At 41.7% G+C, this 19276-nt stretch overlaps 1 protein-coding gene across 2 annotated transcripts in view; it reads left to right on the plus strand.

Annotated features, from left to right (window-relative positions):
- Positions 1 to 5586, plus strand: part of LOC110502472 (A-type voltage-gated potassium channel KCND2-like) — a 133758-nt gene extending 128172 nt beyond the window's left edge. Inside the window, exon 6 of one of the 2 annotated variants that reach the window (XM_036960035.2) lies at positions 15 to 5586. In XM_036960035.2, coding sequence (XP_036815930.1) covers positions 15 to 204 — 190 coding nt within the window. In that variant the 3' untranslated portion in view covers positions 205 to 5586. The remainder of the gene's footprint in view (positions 1 to 14) is intronic. The other variant, XM_090213257.1, reaches the window with a different exon arrangement.
- Positions 5587 to 19276: the final 13690 nt, after the last annotated feature.

Consider the following 19276-nt stretch of genomic DNA (forward strand, 5'->3'; position numbering starts at 1 on the left):
CCTCTCCCCTACAGTCGCTCCAGCCTGAACGCCAAACTAGACTCTGAGACGGTGCCGTTGAAGAGCGAGCCCTACATCACCACCTCCGTGGTCAACCTGCGTCCCGCCCCTCTCCCATTGGTGACATCATCAGACGGTGACGGATCCACCAGCTCCACCGTCAATTATTCTCAGAGCAACATTGTCAGAGTGTCGGCCTTGTAGATGTCCACTGTCAGTCAAGGTCTGTTTGGCTGACTGTTTGGCTGACTGTTTGGCTGACTTCATGGAAAACTGTTTGGCTAACTGGTCTCAATGAGAAACAGCATCAGGAGAGAGAGAGAAAAAGAGAGAGAGAGAGATAGAGAGAGAGACAGAGAGAGAGAGAGAGAGAGAGAGAGAGAGACACAGAGAGAGAGAGAGAGAGAGAGAGAGAGAGAGACAGAGAGAGAGAGAGAGAGAGAGAAAGAGACACAGAGAGAGAGAGAGAGAGAGAGAGAGAGAGAGAGAGAGAGAGAGAGAGAGATCGAGACCACTAATTGATTGGACTGATTGGAGGACAGTCATCCTGCCAGAATCCCGCATAATTTCCTGCAATTCTACACATTTTACAATGTCAATAATATCTGAGTGAGTAACTAACAAAATCAATTGGGGCCCCCCTGGAGGTCAGGGCCCCTGGACACGTGCCCTGCGTTCCAGGTCGGTATTCGGCCATGATTACTACAAGTTTAGATACCGTAAAACTTCAATTAATAGCCTGGCCGTTTATTTTCTTAAATCACTGAACACAACAGGTGCTTATTAGAGACAGGCTTATCTTTGACCGAGACGTCCATTTCCTTAATGCGCACAGCTTTTTGCATAGATAATTTTTGAATTCCAGCATTCACGTCCATCATTTTAATCAACTTCTTTATTTCCTGCTCTACTGTGTTATAATTTACACACTTTCTTTTTCAATATATATATTTTTTTACTTTTCTTTGACAGGATAATTACTCTCCTCTTTGACTGTGCGTTTTCAGTAGTTCTTACTTTCGCCACTAGATCAGACGATTTCTAGGGGTCGTTGTTGACTGTTTTTATGCTTGCCAGTAAGGTAGCAGTCCTCAGCTGTTATCAGCCAATGGCTAGCAGTTCCTTACTGGTGATAAAAACGGATGATTGACATCATTTTTTCGAGTCATTACTGAATTATATAATTTAACAAATCAAACATTAAACAATTAATTTAGACCCAGCATTTATTATAAACAAGTGTTTATTTGCTGCAAGGTGTGCAGTTAGTTGCCCAGCTCTTAAAAGGGACAGGCGGTTATTTGAAACTCTGCGTTTATTGAAGTTTTACAGTAGCTGGCTAAATGAACTTACTAATCTAAACATTGTTAGTTGACATGACTGTCACAGACATAACAAGAGAAACATTGCTGATGCAAAACCACATTTCCAACTTGCACCTTGTGTATTCTGTTATCCTAACTCAACAGTAAGTTGAGACCCCGACTGAGTTCTTAGCAGTTTGGGGCCCTAAGTGGCCACATACAGTTGAAGTCGGAAGTTTACATAAACTTCGGTTGGAGTCATTAAAACTCGTTTTTCAACCACTCCACACATTTCTTGTTAACTGTATCACAATTCCAGTGGGTCAGAAGTTTACATACACTAAGTTGACTGTGCCTTTAAACAGCTTGGAAAATCCCAGAAAATTATGTCATGGCTTTAGAAGCTTCTGATAGGCTAATTGACATCATTTGAGTCAATTGGAGGTATAACTAGATATATATAAGTGGATATATTTCAAGGCCTACCTTCTAACTCAGTGCCTCTTTGCTTGACATCATGGAAAAATCAAAAGATATCAGCCAAGACCTCAGAAAAAAAATTGGAGACCTCCACAAGTCTGGTTCATCCTTGGGAGCAATTTCCAAACGCCTGAAGGTACCACATTCATCTGTACAAACAATAGTACGCAAGTATTAACACCATGGGACCACGCAGCCGTCATACCGCTCAAGAAGGAGACGCGTTCTGTCTCCTAGTGATGAATGTACTTTAGTGCGAAAAGTGCAAATCAATCCCAGAATAACGGCAAAGGATCTTGTGAAGATGCTGGAGGAAACAGGTAGAAAAGTATCTATATCCACAGGAAAACGAGTCCAATATCGACATAACCTGAAAGGCCGCTCAGCAAGGAAGAAGCCACTGCTCCAAAACCGCCATAAAATAGTCAGACTACGGTTTGCAACTGCACATGGGGACAAAGATCATACTTTTTGGAGAAATGTCCTCTGGTCTGATGAAACAGTAATAGACCTGTTCGGCCACAATGACCATTGTTATGTTTGGAGGAAAAAGGGGGAGGCTTGCAAGCCGAAGAACACCATACCAACCATGAAACACAGGGGTGGCAGCATCATGTTGGGTGTGCTTTCCTGCAGGAGGGACTGGTGCACATCACAAAATAGATGTCATCATGAGGAAGAACAATTATGTGGATATATTGAAGCAACATCTGAAGACATCAGTCAGGAAGTTAAAGCTTGGTTGCAAATGGGTCTTCCAAATGGACAATGACCCCAAGCATACTTCCAAAGTTATGGCTTAAGGACAACAAAGTCAAGATATTGGAGTGGCCATCACAAAGCCCTGACCTCTATCTTCTAGAAAAATTTGTGGGCAGAACTGAAAAAGCATGTGCGAGCAAGGAGGCCTACAAACCTGACTCAGTTACACCAGCTCTGTCAGGAGGAATGGGCCAAAATTCACCCAATTTATTGTGGGAAGCTTGTGGAAGGCTACCCGAAACATTTGACCAAGGTAAACAATTTAAAGGCAATGCTACCAAATACGAATTGAATGTATGTAAACTTCTGCCACACTGGGAATGTGATGAAAGAAATAAAAGCTGAAATAAATCATTCTCTCTACTATTATTCTGACATTTCACATTCTTAAAATAAAGTGGTAATCCTAACTGACCTAAAACAGGCAATATTTACTAGGATTAAATGTCAGGAATTGTGACAAACTGAGTTTAAAAGTATTTGGCTAAGGTGTATGTCAACTTCCCACTTCACCTGTATGTCTCTTATGCCTGGTGCCGGCCTTGGTCAGACGTCATGGTTTGAATAGCTCTCTGTCCTGATATGGACTACCACTGGACTCTGCATGGGATTAAACTGCTGTGATTGGCTGGCTACCTTGGAGCTAAGGGACTTGATCTAGCTAAAAGCCTTTTGCTCAATGGGGACCAATGATAGATCATCCATCTATGGAACAAAGAGGAAGTACATTCAGGAAGCCCTGAAGTACATCTCCTTCCTTTAAGCACAGGAGGCTCAAGCAACAAACTATTGAATCGCTGGATCGTTGATGCCTGAAAAAAAAACACTGAGATACATTGTTGGAGGACTATTAATAAATAATTGTACGGAAGTGGACTAAATCAGGGTCACATATTGTTTCTTGGTAGTCTTAAACAAATCTACTTTGAAACAAAAGTGAACATCTCACACACATGGTTATGGGTCTTAAAAGAAAGAAGACACTTGTACCATGTCAGGTATAGATTTCAAATGTATTACATTTTGAGTTTGCAACACAGAAGAATGAAATATAACAAAACGATGTTTGACACAGAAACACCAGATTTTTTTTTTTAAAGATTTTTTTTTTTTTAATGAAATTGTAACAAAAAAAAATGTTAATGATATTCCACCCATGAGGCCACTAGAGGGCGATTTGGTCATTTGACTGCAGGAAAGGTTCAAAATGTCGTCTCTTGTGACTCAAGGTGGAAAAAGAGAGGAGAACTGTGTCGTTTGCAGTTGAACGTCAAATTCCTGTTTCTTGATGAAGTGAAGAGACTCAAGACAAAGCACACATGCATTCAAGTACTCATATGAAGGTCAATCCTCAGATCTGTCTATTATTATTATGTATGGGACAGTCCGGCTTTCTCTCTCCGCTCATATCAAACTGCCGGACCTGGGAGCCCTTTATTAAACCAAGGGACATTTTCCTCCTTGATTGAACCGATCTTCCCCTTTACTCCTGTAAATTAATTCAGCCGATATGTAACTTACACGTGTGTTATTTGGAATGAAGTGCCACTTAGTCACTGTGAATATTCATTTCCTATTGGATTAATGTCTTTACTCTATGAGTATAGACCTTTCCCTATCCTGAAACGGTTCAAATGTTCAAAGTAAGAGTCCTAATTCAGGGCCCGAGCTAGCTAGGACCTGATCCTAGATCAACTCTGAGATGTGTTATGTGAATACAGGCCCCCTGGCATTCGCAATCTGTTTTTTATCTTAGGCTTTATGCCTGACTTACTGATAGGAACATGACGTAACATACATTTCTCCGAATTACATTGACCTCAAACTGAAATTGAAGTTGAATTGAAATTAGAAAAATAGATGTTAGCTATTACCAGGTAGAAATAAAGTTGTATAATATAAGGAAGTTATCACAACTAGTAAAGCACTGCCACCTCTAGAAGCCATGTAGATCTGTCAATCTAAACCTGGAGAGACACTACTGTTATCTTAACCTAAGCCTTTGTCTGAACCTCCAGACATTCGTATTAAAGTTGCTTGTATCAATACCTTTGAAATGAGGTATATGGGTAAACAAAAAGCCATATCCCTCTTTTGGTTCCATTTATCAAAAGCAAGCAAGACCTTGGTACTAAAGTCACTGTGTTAAAATAATAAATGATGCTGTACATTGTTAGTAAATGTTGTAAATATTTCTCTGTTTTGTCTTCACAAAACACCGTTATAGCATAATTCCTCTGATTTCTAGGTTTAGATAGCAGTTGTGACACATAGGTAACACTTCACCTTAATTAATACGTGACCATAATTTATGTAACTACAATGCTGTTTTACTGCAGTTACATATGTCCACCGAGTGTACAAAACATTAGGAACACCTTCCTAATTGAGTTGTGCCTCCTTTTGGCAATTTGTCGGGGCTTGGAGTCTACAAGCTGTCGAAAGCGTTCCATGAGGATGCTGGCTCACGTTGACTCTAATGCTTCCCACGGTTGTGTCAGGTTGGCTGGATGTCCTTTGGGTGGTGGACCGTTCTGTAACCTGTCTCCTCCCCTTCATTTATACGGATTGAAGTGGATTTAAAAGGTGACATCAAAGAGGGATCATAGCTTTCACTTGGATTGACCTGGTCAGTCTATGTCATGGAGAGAGCAGGTGTTCCTAATGTTTTGTCCGTTCAGTGTATTAAGGCCAACTTAAAGTGAAGCGTTAACAACTCATAATATTTCTATCTGTTGATAAATGGACTTTGCATGCGGTCATTGCATAATTCAGTTGTATTCAATTAGGATGTATCCAAGGTTTGTGAATGACAACATGAGTGAGTGTCCCGGGGAAGATATCGAAAAAATGGTACATGATAAGAATGATGATTTTAATGAATTATAGATAGATCCTGTTATGTACAAAATATACAGAATATAAGGGGAAGAAGCTACAAAAGAAAATCCCAAATGGTGGATTTTGGTGCAGTGGATAGAATACATCAATACTGTAAATACATAGCTGTTCTACTAATAAAACACTTGATAAGATCAAACCGAGTATTTTAACCTTTCTTTCTTTCTTACAACTGATGTTATTATGGTGCTGATGGTGCTGATGGTGCTGATGTTATTATGGTGCTGATGGTATTATGGTGATGGTGCTGATGGTATTATGGTGATGGTGATATTATGGTGCTGATGGTGCTGATATTATTATGATGCTGATGGTATAATGGTGCTGATGGTATTATGATGCTGATGATATTATGGTGCTGATGGTATTATGGTGCTGATGTTATTATGGTGCTGATGGTGCAGATGATTTATGGTGCTGATGGTATTATGGTGATGGTGCTGATGTTGCTGATGGTGCAGATGCTATTATGGTGCTGATGGTGCTGATGTTATAATGGTGCTGATGGTATAATGGTGCTGATGGTATTATGATGCTGATGATATTATGGTGCTGATGGTATTATGGTGCTGATGTTATTATGGTGCTGATGGTGCAGATGATTTATGGTGCTGATGGTATTATGGTGCTGATGGTGCTGTTGTTATTATGGTGCTGATGAAATTATGGTGCTGATGTTATTATGGTGTGGATGATATTATGGTAATGTTGGTGCTGATGGTATTTTGGTGCTGATGGTGCTGATGTTATTATGGTGCTGATGGTATTATGATGCTGATGATATTATGGTGCTGATGGTGCTGATGTTATAATGGTGCTGATGGTTATGATGTTATTATGATGCTGATGGTGCTGATGTTATAATGGTGCTGATGGTGCTGATGCTATTATGGTGCTGATGGTGCTGCTGTTATTATGGTGTTGATGGTGCTGATGGTTTTATGGTGCTGATGGTATTATGGTGCTGATGGTGCTGATGTTGCTGATGGTGCTGATGCTATTATGATGCTGATGGTGATGATGTTATTATGGTGCTGATGTTATTATGGTGCTGATGGTGCTGATGTTATTATGGTGCTGATGTTATTAAGGTGGTGATGGTGCTGATGTTGCTGATAGTGTTGATGTTATTATGATGCTGATGGTGCTGATGTTATTATGGTGCTGGTGTTTTTATGGTGCTGATATTGTGATGGTCCTGATGGTGCTGGTTCCATTGGTTGTGGTGATGGTGCTGATGTTATTATGGTGCTAATGGTACTGATATTGTGATGGTCCTGATGGTGCTGGTTCCATTGGTTGTGGTGATGGTGCTGATGTTATTATGGTGCTGATGGTGCTGATGTTATTATGGTGCTGATGTTCTTATGGTGCTGATGTTATTATGGTGCTGATGGTGCTGATGTTATTATGGTGCTGATGTTATTATGGTGCTGATGGTGCTGATGTTATTATGGTGCTGGTGTTTTTATGGTGCTGATATTGTGATGGTCCTGATGGTGCTGGTTCCATTGGTTGTGGTGATGGTGCTGGTGTTATTATGGTGCCGATGGTGCTGATGTTATTATGGTGCAGATGATGCTGATGTTTTTTATTGTGCTGATGTTATTATGGTGCTGATGTTATTATGGTGCTGATGGTGCTGATGTTATTATGGTGCTGATGTAACTGATGTTATTATGATGCTGATGGTGCTGATGTTATAATGGTGCTGATGGTTATGATGTCATTATGATGCTGATGGTGCTGATGTTGCTGATGCTATTATGGTGCTGATGGTGCTGCTGTTATTATGGTGTTGATGTTATTATGGTGCTGATGGTGCTGATGGTTTTATGGTGCTGATGGTATTATGGTGCTGATGGTGCTGTTGTTATTATGGTGCTGATGGTGCTGATGTTGCTGATGGTGCTGATGCTATTATGATGCTGATGGTGATGATGTTATTATGGTGCTGATGTTATTATGGTGCTGATGGTGCTGATGTTATTATGGTGCTGATGTTATTAAGGTGGTGATGGTGCTGATGTTGCTGATAGTGTTGATGTTATTATGATGCTGATGGTGCTGATGTTATTATGGTGCTGGTGTTTTTATGGTGCTGATATTGTGATGGTCCTGATGGTGCTGGTTCCATTGGTTGTGGTGATGGTGCTGATGTTATTATGGTGCTAATGGTACTGATATTGTGATGGTCCTGATTGTGCTGGTTCCATATGTTGTGGTGATGGTGCTGATGTTATTATGGTGCTGATGTTCTTATGGTGCTGATGTTATTATGGTGCTGATGGTGCTGATGTTATTATGGTGCTGATGTTATTATGGTGCTGATGGTGCTGATGTTATTATGGTGCTGGTGTTTTTATGGTGCTGATATTGTGATGGTCCTGATGGTGCTGGTTCCATTGGTTGTGGTGATGGTGCTGGTGTTATTATGGTGCCGATGGTGCTGATGTTATTATGGTACAGATGATGCTGATGTTTTTTATTGTGCTGATGTTATTATGGTGCTGATGTTATTATGGTGCTGATGGTGCTGATGTTATTATGGTGCTGATGTAACTGATGTTATTATGATGCTGATGTAATTATGATGCTGATGGTGCTGATGTTATAATGGTGCTGATGGTATTATGGTGCTGATGTTATTAAGGTGCTGATGGTGCTGATGTTTTTTATGGTGCTGATGATATTATGGTGCTGATGTTATTATGGTGCTGATGGTGCTGATGCTATTATGGTGCTGATGTAGCTGATGTTATTATGATGCTGATGTAATTATGATGCTGATGGTGCTGATGTTATAATGGTGCTGATGGTATTATGGTGCTGATGTTATTAAGGTGCTGATGGTGCTGAATTTGCTGATAGTGCTGATGTTATTATGATGCTGATTGTGCTGATGTTATTATGGTGCTGATATTGTGATGGTCCTGATGGTGCTGGTTCCATTGGTTGTGGTGATGGTGTTGATGTTATTATGGTGCTGATGGTGCTGATGTTATTATGGTGCTGATGTTATTATGGTCCTGATGTAATTATGGTGCTGATGGTGCTGATGTTATTATGGTGCTGATGGTGCTGATGTTATTATGGTGATGATGGTGCTGTTGTTATTATGGTGCTGATGGTGCACAATAATGGTGCTGATATTGTGATGGTCCTGATGTTGATGTTATTAAGGTGGTGATGGTGCTGATGTTGCTGATAGTTTTGATGTTATTATGATGCTGATGGTGCTGATGTTATTATGGTGCTGGTGTTTTTATGGTGCTGATATTGTGATGGTCCTGATGGTGCTGGTTCCATTGGTTGTGGTGATGGTGCTGATGTTATTATGGTGCTAATGGTACTGATATTGTGATGGTTCTGATGGTGCTGGTTCCATTGGTCGTGGTGATGGTGCTGATGTTATTATAGTGCTGATGGTGCTGATGTTATTGGTCCTGATGGTGCTGATGTTATTGGTCCTGATGGTGCTGATGTTATTATGGTGCTGATGATGCTGATGTTATTATGGTGCTGATGGTGCTTATGTTATTATGGTGCTGATGTAGCTGATGTTATTATGATGCTGATGTAGCTGATGTTATTATGATGCTGATGGTGCTGATGGTATTATGGTGCTGATGTTATTATGGTGCTGATGGTGCTGATGTTATCATGGTGCTGATGGTTATGATGTTATTATGGTGCTGGTGTCGCTGATGTTATTATGATGCCGGTGTCGCTGATGTTATAATGGTGCTGATGGTGCTGATGTTATTATGATGCTGATGGTGCTGATGTTATAATGGTGCTGATGGTGCTGATATTGCTGATGGTGCTGATGTTATTATGATGCTGGTGGTGCTGATGTAATAATGGTGCTGATGGTATTATGATGCTGATGATATTATGGTGCTCTTGGTGCTGATGGTATTATGGTGCTGTTGTTATTATGGTGCTGATGGTGCAAATTATTTATGGTGCTGATGTTATTATGGTGCTGGTGGTGCTGTTGTTATTATGGTGCTGATGTTATTATGGTGCGGATGATATTATGGTGCTCTTGGTGCTGATGGTATTTTGGTGCTGATGGTGCTGATGTTATTATGTTGCTGATGGTATTATGATGCTGATGATATTATGGTGCTGATGGTGCTAATATTATAATGGTGCTGATGGTTATGATATTATTATGGTGCTGATGTAGCTGGTGTTATTTGGATGCCGATGGTGCTGATGTTATTATGGTGCTGATGGTGCTGATGTTATTATGGTAATGATGGTGCTGATGTTATTATGGTGCTGATGGTGCTGATGTTATAATGGTGCTGATGGTTATGATGTTATTATGGTGTGGATGGTGCTGATGTTATTATGATGCTGGTGGTGCTGATGTAATAATGGTGCTGATGGTGCTGATGGTATTATGGTGCTGTTGTTATTATGGTGCTGATGGTGCAAATTATTTATGTGCTGATGTTATTATGGTGCTGGTGGTGCTGTTGTTATTATGGTGCTGATGTTATTATGGTGCTGATGTTATTATGGTGCGGATGATATTATGGTGCTGTTGGTGCTGATGGTATTTTGGTGCTGATGGTGCTGATGTTATTATGGTGCTGATGGTATTATGATGCTGATGATATTATGGTGCTGATGGTGCTGATGTCATTATGATGCTGATGGTGCTGATGTTGCTGATGGTGCAGATGTTATTATGTTGCTGATGGTGCAGATGATTTATGGTGCTGATGGTTCTGTTGTTATTATGGTGCTGATGTTATTATGGTGCTGATGTTATTATGGTGCGGATGATATTATGCTGCTGTTGGTGCTGATGGTATTTTGGTGCTGATGGTGCTAATTTTATTATGGTGCTGATGGTATTATGGTGCTGATGTTATTGTGGTGCTGATGGTGCTGATGCTATAATGGTGCTGATGGTTATGATGTTATTATGATGCTGATGGTGCTGTTGTTATTATGGTGCTGATGGTATTACGATGCTGATGATATTATGGTGTTGATGGTGCAGATGTTATTATGATGCCGATGGTGCTGACGTTATAATGGTGCTGATGGTGCTGATATTGCTGATGGTGCTGTTGTTATTATGATGCTGATGATATTATGGTGCTGGTGTAATAATGGTGCTGATGGTGCTGATGTTATTATGGTGCTGGTGTTATGGTACTGATGGTGCTGATGTTATTATGTTGTTGATGGTGCTGATGTTATTATGGTGCTGATGTTGCTGATTCTGCTGATGGTATTGTGGTGCTGATGGGGATGATGGTGCTGATGGTAGTATGGTGCTTATGTTATTATGGTGTTGATGGTGCTGATGTTATTATGGTGCTGATGTTATTATGGTGCTGATGGTATTATGGTGCCTATGTTGCTGATGGTGCTGATGGTATTATGGTGCTGATGGTGCTGATGGTAGTATGGTGCTGATGTTATTATGGTGCTGATGGTGCTGATGTTATTATGGTGCTGATGTTATTATGGTGCTGATGTAATTATGGTGCTGATGGTGCTTATGTTATTATGGTGCTGATGTTATTATGGTGCTGGTGTTTTTATGGTGCTGATATTGTGATGGTCCTGATGGTGCTGGTTCCATTGGTTGTAGTGTAGAGGGACCACATTTTTTAAAAAGTAATTTTACACATCATTCTAGAATATAGAACAAGTTATTTTACATGTATTTATTCTAGAATATAGAACAAGTTATTTTACACATCATTCTAGAATATAGAACAAGTTATTTTACACATCATTCTAGAATATAGAACAAGTTATTTTACACATATGTATTAATTCTAGAACATAGAAACATTCCGGCTGTGAAGCCACCGTCAGTCTGTCATCACCCTTAGTTTGGTTTTTAACTTAAGGTGCTGACACCCTGCTGTGAATTTGTTGACATTGGCACAGTCTTCCCTATATTGTGCACCCTATTCCCTAAGTAGGGACTAGGATGCCATTTGAGATGGAGTCCTAGTTAGACCCCAGGCTGTGAGACTTGGTCCAGTGACTCCCACTCTGTACAGGGTAATAATGAGGTCTCCTAGCCTGTCTCTCCAGGGGGGCTGGAGGGCGTGTGAGGGCCTGACAGACTCAGTGGTTGGTCCAGGGTGGAGAACCTACAGAGACAGGCCTAACTCTGATTATACACACACAGACACACTTGTATGCACACACACGTACTCGCACACACACACACGCACGCACACACACACACGCATACACACACACACACAGACACACATACGCATGCTCGCACACACACACACACGCATACACACACACACAGACACACATACACATGCTCGCACACACACACACGCATACACACACAGACACACATACGCATGCTCACACACACACACACACACACACACACACACACACACACACACACAGACACACACATAAATGGGGTGAAGGAAGGTTCTTATGTCCTGCCCGTAGAGCCAGTGAACCATGGAGATGTATAGTACTAGACAACAGAGCCTGTTTATTTTGGTCCACATTTGGTCTGGGTCTCACAGCCCAGCAGGGCAACACCTCAGTGTTCATTAAGGGCACGATTCTGACCCGAGGCGAATTAAATCGTTACGGAGAGCACACCAAGCCGTAACGGTTTGAACCGACGCATGGCGTAATACTTGGCCCGTGGTTAGTGCAGGCACTAGAACAGGCTATAGCCAACCATTGTACACTAATCTCTCTATTATAATTCTATGTACACTAATCTTCCAACATTACCATGGGCTGAAGAAATGAATGTGGCAAAAGGTTCAAACCACGGTTTTCTTTCTTTCGTGCTTAAAGGCTCTCTAAACTAGTTTTTTCTTAATGATTCTTAAATACTATCCTGAACCTGAATAATCTACAAGATCACAGAATATTTAAATCTACCAATTGGTGCTGAAACGGAGACGAAAATGCATATATTTAGATGGCTTTCTTTCTGAACACGTTCTCTCCATATATTTTATTGAGTCTATGGACAAAAGTATAACTACAAGGTACAGTGTATTTGGCTTATATCGCTTAAGATAAATGGAATGAAAGCCCTATTCATTGAAAACTCCACAAGAAAATCTGTTGGCCAGCAATTGGGAGGGTTTTAAGCAGTCGAATTACATTTATTCAGCCGCACAAGGGAACCACGTCTGTAAAGCCCTTTACTCACCTTCATAAGGTAAGTCTGAATACCAACTACTGAGAAGTCCATGGGAAAGTCATACATAAGAAAGGCATAATTTCCTCAGTCTAAATCGGGCCCTAACTACTGAGGATGAGTGATGTCGTTGACCTACCTGAGAACCAGCCTGGGACCAAACAAGGAGATGCATTACATCACACATGAGACACCCCCATCTGAGACTGACCCCCAGTTCTGGCAAGAGATGAAGACTTTTTGATGTGTTAGGATCATTATAAATTACAATGCTTACTACCATTTAAAAGTGACTATCATATCCCAAGCACACGCCATAATAAAGATCAGAGAGTTATCTGTAGTATGTCTAAGCTCTTGTCCATAACCTTTGACATTTCCTCCTAAGATGGTAGAACTCTGTCCTGAACTGAGGGTTGACCACAGCGTAGGTTATGGGGTTACTGGCAGAGGTCATGCAGGCCACTGATACAAACAGGATCTCCAGATTCTGAGCAGTCGCCATCTGAAAGGCAGAAACATGTGAAACAATGTATATGCTGTATTAGAATTGTATAACCTCCTATAGTAATCTCTGTTCAGAATAGTACAAAGATGCATTGAATAATTGAACACTAAATAAATAAATAGATGGATCAAAAGGGGATTTTAGAATCCCAAAAGCTTTCAAATGTATTGCGTAATAATTACACCGTGGCATTTATTGGGTGCAGGCCTGCACGTATTTCTTTATGGGCCTAATAGTGTCGTAATGAAACAGGCCGGGAGCGGGTCTCAAACCCTCAACCTTCTAGCGCGAAGTCCAGCGCGCTATCGACTGCGCCCCAAAAGCATGCTCGTGCGGCAGAGTCGATACACCGCGCTTATAAACCCAGGGTCGTTACAGTGTAATGCCATTTAACGGTAAAAAAAAAGAATTACCTTTGATTATCTGATTGTCACATAAATCACTGTGGGGAAAAATGTATGCTACCTGAGCTTTCGTCCACTGCCAGCATCCAAACGGTGCACTGCGTGTGCAATTCTGCTATTTTTATGAATGAAATAGACAACTGTTCCAAAACACACAAAAAGTGTTCCTAACGACATTTTTCGATTGCGGTTGATTAGGCCTACATTAATTGATGCCTCTTGCTGACATTAAATTAGTCGGAAACGGTGCCAGGAAAAACAGACTTTTATAAGATGTGCATTACCATGAACTTCAAAGATGCCTACCAATAACCAGTGACATAACTGCATTTTTTTTAAAAAGGGGAGTAAACTGCTTTCACTTGCGTTTACCCTCCAATGCCATTCTTTCCTTACATTAATTACATTTATGACTGTGTTATTTGTCATTATTAAGCATTTAACAATATATTCAGAACAGTGAACTTAAACCCTGTAGGAAGCATGGATCTTGGGATATCTCGGGAAAGGCGCTGTAAGTATAGCCATGGCTATGGAACATATTATGATGTTTCGCCGTGAAAACTGTTGTCATGGGAACACAAATCCAAAATAAGGCCTATTCCATTGCAAAATCGAATTATTCTAACTGAAAGAGTAAACTATATATACTGTAGGGATACTGCCATTAACTTGAAGCCTATACTTGTTGGGTGGATTGGATGCGCATTGGTGTCTAACTGTAAACTAGTTGTCTAGTAATATTGTCGACCGTCATCAGCTGATCCAGGAAAGAAAACAAATATTGTTAGAAAATATTAAAGCTAAATAAATGGTCTACGGACAGCATGGAGAACAAATACCCGCGTGCACCTGAAAAACAAAGCAATCCAAAGCTCTAAAAACAGCTGACTGTATAAGCTGTATCTTTGATATAAAATATATATTTAAAAAACAGCATCTGATGAACAGTTCACTGACAATGACCATCGGAAACATAAGAAAACAACTTACCCTGAAATTCCTGTTTCTGTTGCAGAATACGTTGGCCACCATCATCACTATCATTGGCATCCAGAATATCAGAAAGGTGAGAATGATGTAACCAGAACGCTTCGCCAGTTTACTCTCCTTCTTTTTTTTGGCATGCTCTTTGTTAGCGAACGACGGCATCATACAGACGCCACCTTCAACCTCTAAGCATTGCTCCGCAGCTGGAGTTTCTGGAACGGGGATTGCTACCACAGTCTCCTCAACCTTGGTAGGTAATGGATAAATATCATCTGCTTTGACATCATGATCACTATTAGAATTGGGATGGAGTGAACGGACATCCTTGTCTTGTTCCAAGTCTACCAACTTGAGCACCTTGGAACTGGGGTTATACACCTGTGGTATGAATGAAACGCGTGGTAGTTTCACCTTAGTGGCGAGCTGCTTAGATTTGCTACCCAGAGTCTTGGTTTCTGTCATGTTGTCCGAAGAGCCATTCATGGCTCCTTGAGGGTTATTTGTTGTCGTGTTCGTAAATCCAATTTCAGGGTCCTTTCTGGATAACTGTTTTTCAACAGGTAGCGCATGTTCTTGCTGAACAGTTTCCCCTTGCCTATTCTCTTTTCGGTCCATTTCCCTTTTCTCCTCTATTTCAGTTTTCTCAGTCTCCTCATGTTTTGTTTTCCCATCTTTATCATCCTCTTCCTGAACTGTATTTGTTGCTTCTTTCATGATGTCCTGTTTGGGTACTGGAAAAGATCCCTTATCAAATATTTTTCGACCGTGTGCTCTCACTATGATAAATATACGAGCATAGAATCCAATAATGACAGTGAAGCAGATTGACCATAGCGGAAGCAATATATAGAGTCCAAAGGTGTCATAGGATAGTTGCACGTTTACCTCCCATCCCCTGCACCTAACATACACAGGTGAGTCCTTGACAAACGTCAAACAAAAGGCCGCAACGAGAACACCCACCATCCAGGTCAAGGGGATCCACACCAGAATACGTCTTCGGCGCTGGGTGATTTTGAAAGGGTGGGTGATCGCTTGATGTCTTTCCATGCTGATGCAGGCCAAGGTGAGCAACTGAATGCAGCAGCTGAATGAGAAGGAGGCGACCTGGGTGTCACAGAGCAGTTCCTCCAGACCTCCTCCTACGGGTCCCTTCAGAACGATGGTGAGAAGAATGGGACAGTCAATACAACAACGGAGGGTGTCGATAACGGCGAGGTTGACCAGGAGCGCGTTGTTCCACGTTCTAAGAGACTTTTGACGGTACACTGCCCATGTGACAAACACATTCGCTGCAATGCCGACAAATGAGGTCGAGAATAATACTGCACAGTTTGCAACGGTAAATGAGATGTCAATGTACTCCTCCCAAACGGTGTCGTTCCCATATCCCCGTGAAATAGGCAGAGTTCTTGGATATAGTTCCATCTTAAAAAGGTTTGAGATCCATTTTAGAAAAACAGTTCCATCTCTCCATCCTTTTCAGAATAATTTATGAACCTAAGCTTATTACTGGTATCTGCAACAACATCTACTCCATACCCAAAGCACAATGAAGCACAACCTTCATACCACACCCTTAGTCACTGTCATTATGACGGGGTTGTATTCATTAGGGCATGCCATAACAACATTTTGCAAAACATTGTGCAACGGAAAACGAAAATGAGGGTTCTTATTGGACAAGTTCAGGTAGTCCCTCGCTGTTTCAATATGTTTTCTTATTTTTAGTGCCTGTTGAATATGACCTAGGTGACGCCCCGCTTTGTCCACTTGTGTTCATCGACACCCTGCATGGCTCACTGGTCTCCAGGGAATCCTCGCTGTGAGTCACATCTATTTGCACTTGGCTGTGTTGTATCCTCAGTGGGGATTATAGTGAGGGTGGTGGGTTTAATTGGATGTGTCTCTATGAAGTGTTTGAGAGCGACAGGCTGTATTGAAGACATGCTTATTACAAATGGCACTCCTGACTTATTGGCAATACTGACCCAACCCTGCCTGTTAGGTGTTCTTAAACCATACACAAAAACCTAGCAATGGCTCACTACTGTGTATAGTAGAGACACAATGCAGGCTGAGCAAGAGGTGTCATCTATGTGTTTTTAGACCAATCTAAACAGTTATAGAAATCTAAACCTCACCCTTTTATCGTGAAAATACTCTTTAAGTTATTCATACGTTAGTGTTTTTAGACCAATCTAAACAGTTATAGAAATCTAAACCTGACCCTTTTATCATGAAAATACTCTTTAAGTTATTCGTACGTTAGTGTTTTTACTAAAGAATTAACATGTGTTAAATACATGTTTTATGATAGAAGCCTGTTAGAGCCAGTTGGCTGTTAGACAGGAAGCATGAGCAACAGGTACCATCTATCTATTGTACTAGACTTTTAGATTGAAGACTGTACCTGACCCTACTATCATCAGTGGCCTATACTTACTCTATGGGGATACGGTCATTTCTCACATCTATCTGGACATTTTATTTTTATTTTCAAATCAAATCAAACTTTGTCACATGCTCCGAATACAACAAGTGTAGACTTTACCGTGAAATGCTTTACTTACAAGCCCTTAACCAACAGTGCAGTTCAAGAAGAGTTAAGAAAATATTTACCAAACAAACTAAAGTAAAAAATAATACTAAAAAGTAACACAATAAGAATAACGAGGCTATATACAGGGGGTACCGGTACAGAGTCAATGTGGAGGCTATATACAGGGGGTACCGGTACAGAGTCAATGTGGAGGCTATATACAGGGGGTACCGGTACAGAGTCAATGTGGAGGCTATATACAGGGGGTACCGGTACAGAGTCAATGTGGAGGCTATATACAGGGGGTACCGGTAGAGAGTCAATGTGGAGGCTATATACAGGGGGTACCGGTACAGAGTCAATGTGGAGGCTATATACAGGAGGTACCGGTACAGAGTCAATGTGGAGGCTATATACAGGGGGTACCGGTACAGAGTCAATGTGGAGGCTATATACAGGGGGTACCGGTAGAGAGTCAATGTGGAGGCTATATACAGGGGGTACCGGTACAGAGTCAATGTGGAGGCTATATACAGGGGGTACCGGTACAGAGTCAATGTGGAGGCTATATACAGGGGGTACCGGTAGAGAGTCAATGTGGAGGCTATATACAGGGGGTACCGGTACAGAGTCAATGTGGAGGCTATATACAGGGGGTACCGGTACAGAGTCAATGTGGAGGCTATATACAGGGGGTACCGGTACAGAGTCAATGTGGAGGCTATATACAGGGGGTACCGGTACAGAGTCAATGTGGAGGCTATATACAGGAGGTACCGGTACAGAGTCAATGTGGAGGCTATATACAGGAGGTACCGGTACCGAGTCAGTGTGGAGGCTATATACAGGAGGTACCGGTACCGAGTCAGTGTGGAGGCTATATACAGGAGGTACCGGTACCGAGTCAGTGTGGAGGCTATATACAGGAGGTACCGGTACTGAGTCAGTGTGGAGGCTATATACAGGGGGTACCGGTACAGAGTCAATGTGGAGGCTATATACAGGAGGTACCGGTACCGAGTCAGCGTGGAGGCTATATACAGGAGGTACCGGTACCGAGTCAGTGTGGAGGCTATATACAGGAGGTACCGGTACCGAGTCAGTGTGGAGGCTATATACAGGAGGTACCGGTACTGAGTCAGTGTGGAGGCTATATACAGGGGGTACCGGTACAGAGTCAATGTGGAGGCTATATACAGGAGGTACCGGTACCGAGTCAGTGTGGAGGCTATATACAGGAGGTACCGGTACCGAGTCAGTGTGGAGGCTATATACAGGAGGTACCGGTACCGAGTCAGTGTGGAGGCTATATACAGGAGGTACTGGTACAGAGTCAGTGTGGAGGCTATATACAGGAGGTACTGGTACAGAGTCAGTGTGGAGGCTATATACAGGAGGTACCGGTACCGAGTCAGGGTGCGGGGTTAGTGGTTAGTTGAGGTAATTTGTACACGGAGGTAGGAATGAAGTGACTATGCATAGATAATAAACAGTGATAATCAGTGACAATGTATAATCCTTTCGTGTTTCTACTAAAGAATTGACATATGTGGAAGAGGACTGGCCACCCCTCAGAGCCTGGTTCCTCTCTACCCGGCACAGCCAGAAGAGGACTGGTCACCCCACATAGCCTGGTTCCTCTCTACCCGGCACAGCCAGAAGAGGACTGGCCACCCCTCAGAGCCTGGTTCCTCTCTACCCGGCACAGCCAGAAGAGGACTGGCCACCCCACATAGCCTGGTTCCTCTCTAGGTTTCTTCCTAGGTTTTGGCCTTTCTAGGGAGTTTTTCCTAGCCACCGTGCTTCTACACCTGCATTGCTTGCTGTTTGGGGTTTTAGGCTGGGTTTCTGTACAGCACCCTGAGATATCAGCTGATGTACGAAGGGCTATATAAATAAATTTGATTTGATTTGACATATAGTTAGTAATACCTGCCTGTATTATGGAAGACGGCCAAGGTGCCTGACAGGTAGTCTACCTGAACCATCCAAAGAAATGAATGAAAGCCGAGCGTGTTATTTGATTACTACGTGACAATGAATAATCCTATTTGTAGAACAGGATTAAGTGTGAAATACTCTTTGATTAAACATTTCCCAGCTCATACAGGCGATGTCATATCTAAATCTGGGATTAGATCAAACCAGTGTATTATCCTCTCTGTTCTTTGATCCAAAAATGACTTAGTGACAATTGAACTTTTT

The sequence above is a fragment of the Oncorhynchus mykiss genome, chromosome 2 (assembly GCF_057628025.1).
Source record: "Oncorhynchus mykiss isolate SJ-2025 chromosome 2, ASM5762802v1, whole genome shotgun sequence".
NCBI lineage: Eukaryota > Metazoa > Chordata > Actinopteri > Salmoniformes > Salmonidae > Oncorhynchus > Oncorhynchus mykiss.